The sequence below is a fragment of the Panicum virgatum genome, chromosome 2K (assembly GCF_016808335.1).
Source record: "Panicum virgatum strain AP13 chromosome 2K, P.virgatum_v5, whole genome shotgun sequence".
Lineage (NCBI taxonomy): Eukaryota > Viridiplantae > Streptophyta > Magnoliopsida > Poales > Poaceae > Panicum > Panicum virgatum.
The window spans coordinates 62,750,959-62,761,201 of NC_053137.1; the positions used below are offsets into that span (position 1 = coordinate 62,750,959).

General features: G+C 54.5%; 1 protein-coding gene across 1 annotated transcript; it reads right to left on the reverse strand.

Annotated features, from left to right (window-relative positions):
- Positions 1–2,506: 2,506 nt before the first annotated feature.
- Positions 2,507–4,762, reverse strand: LOC120693381 (skin secretory protein xP2-like). The gene is made up of 2 exons (XM_039976808.1): positions 4,026–4,762; positions 2,507–2,982 (listed from the first exon to the last, which is right to left on the reverse strand). The coding sequence occupies exons 1-2, from the start codon at positions 4,644–4,646 to the stop codon at positions 2,914–2,916; spliced, it is 690 nt and encodes a 229-aa protein (XP_039832742.1). The 5' UTR covers positions 4,647–4,762; the 3' UTR covers positions 2,507–2,913.
- Positions 4,763–10,243: the final 5,481 nt, after the last annotated feature.

Genomic DNA, 10,243 nt, shown 5'->3' on the forward strand with positions numbered 1-10,243 from the left:
GCGGCGCTCAGAGGCGGGGCGACGCGGGCTGGCGGCGGCGGCGCTACTGAAGCGGGGCGGCGGCGCTAGCGCTGGGAGGGGGAGGCAGTGGTGGCCAGGGGGGTTTGAGTGTGAGGGTGCGGCGCCGGTGGGGAGGCTTTTATAGCCGTGGAGAGGCGGTGGCGGCTTGGCGGGATGCGGCGGAGGCCGGCGGTCGGAGTAATGGCGGTGGGGGCCGGCGTCAACGGTGGTCGGGGCTCGGCGAGGCGACGTGACGCCTCAGGCAGGCGGCGACCACTGCAGGCGTCACTGTGCCGAGGTCGCCGCCGCCTGTACGGCGTCAACGGCGGCGGTGTGCGCGCGGCAGGCGGGCCGGTGCCGTGGCCCGACGCGTCGCGACTCGGCGAGCGCGTGCACGCGCGCGCGCGCACGTCCGGCCCGGGCGCGGGCAACGCGGCCGGGGAGTGGCTCGGGTGCAGTAGGGGCGCAGGCGAGCGGGTCCGGGCGGCGGTGTGCGCGGCGCGGCGGGCGCGGGCTGGGCACGGCCGGGGCGCGGGCTGGTGCGCGCCGAGCCGCTGCAGGGCGGCGCGTGCGCTGGGGGTTTGGGGAAGGCGCGCGCGCGGGGCGCCCGGTGGCAGGCCGAGCGGGGTAGGGGTGGCGTGCCCGGGGGAAGGCGCGCGTTGCGTGCGGCGGCGTGGCACGGTCGCGCGGCTGGCGTCGCGGCGTGCACGGGCGGCGGTGAGCTGCTGCAGCTGCGAAGGGGGGGGGGGCTCGGTGCGGCGAGCGGCGCGCGGGGCGTGCTCGGGAGCGGCCAGCGCAGAGGGGTGGTGGCGCGTCCGTGCCGTGCGGAGCAGGGGAAAGGGGGCCGGGCCGGTGCTCTGCCGCGATCGGGAAGGAGGGAGGAGAAGGGAGGAAGGAGAGAGAGGGAGAGGGAAAAGAAAAAAAGAAAAAGAGAAAAAAAATGGGAAAAAGGAGATAAAGAGAAAAGAAGAAAGGAAGGAAAATGGAGAGAGGGAGGGGCGGGAATCGCGCTGACGCGATGCGGCCCCGGCCGGCCACGCGCGGCGGTCGCGTGCGACGAGAGCAGGCGGGATTCGCGGCGTGGTCTACGGCTGGTCGGCCACGCGCGTGTCGCGCGCAGAGGAGGATGGGACAACGGGTGTTCGGGAAGGAGAAATTATCTCGGGATTTGGGTTTAGGGTTTTGGAAGGATCTCGAGCTCAACGACGAAACACAATATTAGCGCATGATTTATTTTAGTCAATTTTTCGGGATGTTACATCTTTCGAGTTAAAAAAAATGGACGCCTGAATGCAATCAGTGTCAACTATGGTAGCCAGCCGGTTTCCACGGCCGACGACGGCGGAGCAAAATGCGGTACACCTGCACACAGCTCTCACCGTAGACTGATACCAGAACGGTGGCGTTCGGTTGGTTGCGCGCATAGCAGTAGTAGGTGGGCCCTGTTTAGATCAGAAGATCAGATTCTGTAAACACGTAAACACAAAAAACATCACATCAAATATTTGGACACATATATGGAGTACTAAATGAAATCTATTTATAAAACTTTTTGCATGAATAGACTGTAAATCGCGAGACAAATCTAATGAGCCTATTTAATACATGATTTGCAACAGTAACCATCAGCTAATTATTAATTAATTATGGATTAATTAGCATCATTAGATTCGTCTCGCGATTTACAACCCATCTGTGCAAAAAGTTTTATAAATAAACTTCATTTAGTACTTTAAATTAGTAAGATTTCATCAAAAAAAATTTTTGCGTTCCATCTAAATAATACCTGAGGAAAAAAAAGGCGCTGCTCGAGAACGCTACCACCTACTACCAAGGGATAGTGTGGTGTGGCGGCAGCGGCAAACGAACCACGCGTCGTGGTGACCACCCTCGGCGCTGGCCCGTGGCGCACGCCATCCTACTCGTATGATTGGTACGGCTACAGCGCACGGAGACTTGGAATCTACGTCTGTTGCCGTGCCACCTCTCGCGCCACCAGCTCTGTCACTTTTGTGTCTTTATGCCGTTCCAGTTCCCAATTTCCAAATTTCTCAATCCGCCCGCCGTCGTGTACATGCAGATGTGAACTGCTGAAGCACAGCACACTTCTCATCTCAATAGCTTGGTATTTGCACGAGCAAACGTAGCGATAAATGGCAAAAATATGCAGTAGCTGGCCCGTCGCAATTCACACGCGCTGTAGATATCAAGAGGATTGCCTGGCAGGTGTCGCTGTGGGCAAAACACACAGCTGGCGGCCGGCTGTAGATATCAAGAGGATTGGCTGCCAGCTGCGTCTGGTAAGCATTTGGCTGCAACCACACCTCTCGCCGTCGCGACGCCATTGACACCGCTTGTCCCTTGCAAAATCGCAGATCCAAATCGTTGAGGGCGAGCGAGCATCTCGACATTGTATAGAGCAGGGCGCCGGGCCAATCGACAGACGCGTCCCAGCGAACAGACCAGGCCAGCAGGGCGCCGGGCCACTCCAGGGCAGGGACACGGGTGAGAGAAGACAGATCTATGATTAAATTAAACAAGGGCGGCATCATACAATGACAGTGATATATAATAAAGATATAAATAAATCATCTCAATGAGGGTAGCACCGTAGCAGTACAGTAAGAAGAAGAAGAAGAAAGAATCCGAGGTGGGTGGCGTATCACCAAACGTGAGTGGAACTACACACAGGAGAGGCGTGTGGTCCCGCCCAGCCTGTTAGAGAGAAAAAAAAATGGACAGGAACACGGGCGCGGAAACGGGGTGGCACGCGAGCTCCGGCCAAGCCGTCCGGCACGGCGGCCGCATAATTCTGTCGTGTGGGCGTGTGGCGGGGCGCGTCGTCCCGTCGGCCGGAGGCGCGGCGGACCCGGTCGTGCCGCTACCGCGCGCGTGCGTTCGGCGTCCGTGTCTCTAGGCGAGGAGGGCGGCGAGGCCCAGCACGGCCGCCATGATGCCGCCTGCCACGGTCCTTCCGGCACCCTGCACATTCACCACGAACGAACGAGGGCACTGATGGGTCAGCCACATTATTAGTAGCAGTGTGAAAAAAAAATTAGCAGCAATGCCCTCGCACTCTCGCAGTAGCTACATGAGTCTCGTGATCTGTCATGGTCACAGTCTGTACACTACTGTACAGGGTACAGACTGACAGACTGTATAAATGTATCTGACTTCTAATTAGTTATTACACGACTTCTGATTACTCAGTAAATATGACAGTCTCCTGACGATTACTAGTGTGTGTACAGAGGCTTCAAGAATGCCCCGGTTGTTTAGTAGTAGTATAATACTCCCTCCGTTCCAAATTATAAGTCATTCTAAGAATTTTGGAGAGTCAAAACTTTTCAAATTTGATCAAATTTATATGACAATATAATAACAATTATGATACCAATTAAGTATCATTAGATTCTTTGTTAATATTTTTATAATACACCTATTTAATGTCATAAATTTTTATATTTCTCTCTATAATTTTAGTCAAACTTTGAGATGATTTGACTGTGTAAATTACATTTTAATACTACAAGTCTACAACGTACTAGTACTACTAAAGTACGTGACGCAATACTAAATGGCGAACGGCTAATCTTGTGGGTCTCGGCATTCAAATGCCCCGCCATTAACAATGCCCGTGACACGGCTGGAAGCACATGCGTGCTGGCCGACATGTCGGTGCCATCTGGATCTAGTCGGTTCGCCCTCATTATGGTCGCAGTGTTAAGTGCTGCTGCTCTTACTAAACAATCAATTATCAAATAGAGCATGCCCAACTTCACTGTCAGATGTGATCGCCACCACTACACCACTCGATTAACCGCTTTGTTAGCTTTCTACTCTGGAATCTGACTGCAGCAGACAGCAGGCCAGTGATAAACTGATAATGGCAAGCAAACAATGGTAAAGGCTAACGGTAAATGATGAAGCCAGAGGATTTGTCAGGTCGGTTTTATTATGAGAGGACGGAATTGCGGAATGGATTCCTGTTGCAGGTGCAGAGAGCAGAGCGGAGAGCAACTTACCGCGGTATCGGCGGCGACGCCGTCGCCGGCCGGGCCGGGTGCGTCGGCCTCGCTGGACGCGGGTGCCTTAGCCTTGGAGTGCTTGGAGGTGGTGGGGGCCTCGGCGACGGGGGCTGGGGCGGGGGCCTTGCTCTTCTTCTTCTTGCTCTTGGAGGAGGATGACTTCTTCTTCTTCTTGGACGGGGCGGGGGCGGGGACCTCGGCGGGCTTGGTGGGCGCGGCGGCGGGGGTGTCCGCTGCTGGGGCGGGGGGTGTGGCAGCAGGGGGCAGCTCGGCCACTGGTGGGGTGGCGGGCGGGGTGGCCTTGGCCTTGGGAGCCGGGGCGGGGGTGGCCGCCTTGGGGGAGGACTTGGGCGGCGCCGCGGCAGGGGCAGGCGTGGTGGTAGTGGGCGGCGCCGCGGCGGGCGCAGGGGTGGCCGGGGTGGTGGGCGGCGCGGTGGCCGGGGCCGGGGTGGTGGGGGGAGCTGCGGCGGGCGCGGGCGTCTTCTTCGACGGGGCCGGCGGCGTGGTGGCGGCGGCCGGCGCGGCGGCCGGGGCGGGGGTGGCGGACTTCTGCGCCACGGCGGAGTGCGCGGCCAGGAGGCAGAGCAGCGCGAGGCAGAGAGCGCCGGCGCGCGCCATTGCGGGAGGCGTTGGTGTGCTGCGGCTTGCTCGTCTCCTGCGGTGGCTGCCTTCTGGTCGCGGCTGGCGCGGAGAGGGATAAATAGCAGCAGAGGCAGAGGCAGGAAAGAAAAGCGAAGCCGCCGGGGGGGGGGGGTTAGGGGGTGGGGGAGCGGCGGGAGATGCCGCGGCGGCAATGCCCAGCGCAGCTGGCGGTGGGCCAGCGGGGCCATGTGGAGGGTGGCCGCGTGGGGTGCCCTCGCCGGTTGGTGGTTGCACGCCTTCACGTGGGTCGATGGGCCGATGAGTTGTGTTCGTGCTGTGCACCAGTCATCAGTGTGTGCGCGGCCCAGAGAGAGAAGCGGTGGCGCTGGGCCCACTGGCTGTTGGGTCGTGTGAATGTGAGATTTCCCCATTTTTTTTACGGTTTACCACTGCTGTGGACACACTGGTTCTCCAGTACTACTAGTCCCGTGGTGGTGATTTGGGCTGGGCCTTGATAAAGTGACAGCACCCCTTTTTAGATGGGCTGGCCCGGGACGGTGGGGCTTCTTGAACATTTTCTGGACCATATCCTGACGCTGCCTGCTTTTGCATTTTCTTCATTTCTCAGCGAGCTTCCTGGTCCGCACCGACACAAATCGTCGGCAGTTGGCAAGTCCGCTTAAAATTATACGAGAATCAAGTGGATCTGCTAATGATAGAACATGCGATTGGTGACGCTGCTTTTCTTAATCATGGATCCCCAGTGATTGTCCTGGCTGTCTGAAAGCCTCAGGCTCCTCCGTTCCCACATGCCTGGACTGTTCTGCACAGCATGCTTCCTTGATCGGACGGAGTGCTCCCAAAACAAAACTCAGGTGAAGACTAACCTCCTGGCCTCGTGTAATTGGGCCGGTCAGATTGAGTGCACATTGATCCCACTAATACCTAACCCATTGGGCTTGTGCGCATCGAGTACACTAGAGACCTGTTGGCTACTCAATCAAACCAGAGCGTGAAAAAAGTTCGACACGTTGAAGTGAAACACTGACAAAGGCCGACCCAATCTTTGCTGGAGAGTCCTGCTAGGGCGAAATGGTGAAAACTGAAAAGAAGGCGTAAATCGATGGGACAACCAACGTGACACAAAACTTGGGCACTCGCGTCTGCACAAAAGAAGGCCGCACAGCCGCACAGGACCCGCTAAAGCAAGCTACTACTACAGTCGCAGTGCCGTCATTTCTTCAGCTCTACTGAATTTGAGGCTTTGCCAGAGCCTGGAGAACACTTGGCTTGAAAGAAAGAAAGAGCCTGGAGAGCATGGGAAAATGTAGCCGCGCTTCCACGTCCTTTGACATCAAAGGCTGACCGGCCCAAGGTTGAAACAGACAGGCAAGGCAAGCAGGTCGATTTCTGAAAAAAGTGGACCAAACTTTGTTAACTGTAAACATGAACATGACCTGAAATCGTGGCTTCGGAAATGGCTGTACTACCTGCACTAGTGTTTGTTTGTTTTGCTAAGCAGACATCCTACCTGAAGAAGCTTTGTTAGAAAGGCTAAAGCTAGGCGCTAAAACTTGTGTGCGGTGTACTAAAGCCACTTTGGCTCAGGCTGCGCCCGTCCTGAAATCCGGCTTTGTCCTAATCAAACCGGAGGTGTAGCTACAGGAAAGATCGCAAAAGATGAAGGGGCTGCTGTGATCCGGTGAAGCTTCTGCTGCTTTTCCTTTGTCCTCGAAGATGGCCTGCTTTCAGCAGAACAGACATAAGGCCAACCTGTGAAGCAATGTCTTCGATTTATATCTGCCAAAACAAGGCTAAAGGTACATGATCCCCATGTCTGATCGGTTAATAGTGTGACACACAACATAATGGAGGCCTTTTACTGGCTTTGGAAGGTGATACCAATTTTTGCTAACCCCTAATGAGTTACTACTTACTACTATGTAACTAGCTGTACTTCTTGGTACCTTTCTAAGGATGGTAAAAAAAAACTTTGAACACAGGCATGAGAAGATATATTGAACATATCTTTATAGTATTTTGTTTTGTAGATAAACTAGTCGAGTTGCAGAAATAATGGAGCTGCTAATGCGTCCGTTCAGAACCTCTAGGGCCAAAATCATTTGGATCATGGGCCATAGCACAACCTCTGTGGCTAGCCTAGTAGAAAGCTGACACAAAACAATTAGATTCCCTCCATCTGGGTGCCTCGATACACGCGGAGCAAATCGATGCAAATGCTTTATATTTCGTATGAAAAAATCTGCGACCTTGCTCCTTGTCAAGATTATGTCGGATGGCACCGATTGGGTCCAAACAAAACTGTTGTGGGGATTTTTAGGGGTACCCACATCCGGGTGGCGGAGCGCACCCGCCTATTCCCAGTGAGGGAGTACTCGGGGAAGTACTAGGCGATGGGGCTGGATCTTCGCTGAGTCAAGGACTCAAGAACACTCGATTTAGAGTGGTTCGGGCCGCCGGAGCGTAATACCCTACGTCCACTGGGAGATGTATTGTCTTGGTTGTGTGAATGAACCTATCCTCTGCTGGCCTTGGCTCTTGCCCAGCCTGAGGTCTGCTAGCGGCGCTCCCCCTTTTATAGATCAAGGGGGAACGGATACATAGGACGTTGATGCCCCGACAGGTGGGCCCAACGTGACTGTGGCTACCGCGGTAGCGAATCTTTTCCTCCGATAGGCGTACTGCTGCTCTTCTGACTCAGGGGTCTTCTCTTGTTCCGTCAGCTAGGTGCCCGTTGGAGTAGCGTAGCTTGCGGCGTGGCCTGCTGAGGCTATTATGTAGCGTCATAATGGGTGAAGCCGAGCCGTCGTATCCGACTGTTACGGCAGACTGGCAGACGCGGCATGGGCGGCGCCATCGGCTCCACTGCCTTGGTAATACGCGATCAATAGTGCCCCCTGGTCAGTCAAACGCCTCGGCTTCCACTATATCAAAGTGGATGTCCACCTACTGCAATGAATGCGAAGGTAGGTGGACCTCAATATGGAGACCAAGGACTTCATACACGTGTCGGCCCCGGACCGCCCTGAGGCGGGGCGTCCAAACTTTCCCTTCGAGAGGGGTCCGGTTGCTATCCAGGACCCTATGAGGGGTCCGGGACCCCGCGGGGGTCTGGATTCCTTGGGAGGTCCGGAGCCCTGGCTGCTTGCGCTTGAGCGCCTGTTTTTCCTGGGACACGTGGCGTTCCCAGACCTTCCCCGGCCGCGGAACAGGTCCGGACCTTTGTCGGGAGGACAGGACTTCGGACTGCAGGGGTCCGGCTGTTTGGTTGTAGTCAAGGATGACTACTAAGGCTCTTGCCTAGTCACAGCAAGAGGGGGTACCCCAGTCCTGGGGTACCGACAAAAACAATGCGCATCAGAGTTTACGCGACATCAGGTGATGGATGGCACGGCGCCGGCAGCAACCTTGCGAAAATGGCCAGATTCACGATGTACCCTGTATGCTTTGTATATGTATTCTGCTGGATATCTTGCTGCATTTCCTGACGCGGCACTGCACATTTGCACAGGGGCATTGGATAAACAAAACAAAGGCGGCTGCAGATGAGTGAAAACAATCACCAAAAAGGCTAGATTTGTAGCCTTTTAGGAACTAGAAAACATGTAGGAGCTCAGATTAGGATCTAGTACTACTTAGCCACGGTGATCAAGATGGGCAGAGGTGCAAGACGACCGTATGATTGCAGCAAGCAGGATTAGCATGCGTTGGACCGTCATTATACAGGCAGTTGCCCGTCTTTTTCACCATCTTGTACTCTACTTCTACTCTGCAAGACTACAAGCCGTGCAGGATCATCGAGTGTGCACTGCCATCGATTGGCGGCAAGGCGGCACACGAGGGGACTGAAAGGGGAGGGGCGTGGCAATTGAATACAAGAGACAGGAGTTGGTGCTGTTACGTTTTCCCTGGAAATGGAGATCAATCAATGAGCTGGCCCAGGCAAGGAAAGGCTCACCGAGCCACCAAGTGTGGTTAGGGTTCGTAGTTTTGTTTAGGATGTACATGCTGCTCTGTGTGTTTTTTGTGATTAGGATTTCTGTTTAGCAAAAGAGCCTACAGATTAGTGAAAAGATGTTTGCATTAAACAAGTGCTTTGATACTCTACCAAATACTCCACTGGGACTGGGAGTGCGAGGGGACGGCAGCCTGGAACAAGCACTTCCGGTTTTGCTCGCAGCAGCAGCAGCACCCAAGTTGCCATGTCAAACCTTCGCTTTCCCGTCTCGCAAGTCAACTCCGGCATCAAAAGGGAAGTTTGACACCGACTAGTTCCAATGGACCCATGAGCAGCTTTAGCACAACATGTGAGGTCCCTCAAAAAGAAAAAAAAAACTACTACTACTACTGTGCAAGCTGACCGTGCCGAGGATGAAATACTAGATGCACGTACGGCTTCAGCCTGCATCTGACAATGTGAGTGACCAATTCCACGTGCCGGAACAGCTTCATGTGCTGCTGTCGTGAACCTCGGCAACCTGCATTTGCAAGTTGTGCAGGAAATTTTTTTAGAAGAAAGCAAGTTGCAATTTCCCAGGACCGGTCTTATATGTTGCACCTGAGCTTGCATTATTCGAGCTTGAGATGCATTTGACACCAGCTGTGACAGACTCGTCGAGTTAAAACGTTTAATTAAGAGTATCCGGACAGTGTGTTTGTTGTAGCCACAGTGCAGGATCTGTTGGTTCCAGGAACGCAAAAACATTGCCAAATTCCGCCACTGTCGAGATCAGCGACGGTCTTCGCGGCAGGCGCAGGCGCTTACTCATTGCCTAGGCGACTAGAGGGGCGTAGCACGCCAAAAGCTCGGTAAAACCGTGGCACTGGCACCGATCGATCCAGGCAGGGCAGCATCATCATGCGAGTCACCAATCCGGGCAGCGCGCGCGCCTCCCGAGGCCGCAATAATTCGCCGTGCGCCGAGTGGACGGGGCGCGGGCCGGCAAGGCAACCCCAGCTGCTGACTTCCTGTAGTCGCCGCAGACTGGCAGTGGCATGGGACCGTCTCAAGGCTCTCAGCGGCCGCTTCCCAGCGTCTTCGCTTCCCCCTTTCTCTCTGCCTCTCCCAACGCCGGAAAAGATGCCCAGCCGTTTGGCCGCTCAATAACCACGAGGAGAAATGAAAACCTGAATCTCTATGACAGATGCAAAGACTGTCTGGATCCAAAACTCATTGTTTTTCTTTCAGGCTGTTTAGTTCCCAAAAAAATTTCAACAGTATCCGTCACATCGAATTTTTGAACACATGCATGAAATATTAAATGCAGTTAAAAAATAACTAATTACACAGTCTAACTGATTAGTACGAGATGAATCTTTTAAGCCTAATTAATCCATAATTAAATATTATTTATCAAATAACAACGAAATATAATACAATAACAAAACTCAAATATTTTCGCGACTAAACACAGCCTCAGACAAACAGGCATGAAATGCACCAAGACGGTGCCAGGCAGCGGGTCGGCTCGCCCTCGCGGTCCTTGGTCAACAAAGGTGAAAATAAAGGCCGGCACGGTGGAACCCGTTGCCACCTGCGAGGCTGCGACGCCAGTTTCATCACGTCGTGCCATGGCCTGAAGCTGGGCCCTCCCTGCTCCGAGTAACTGTGT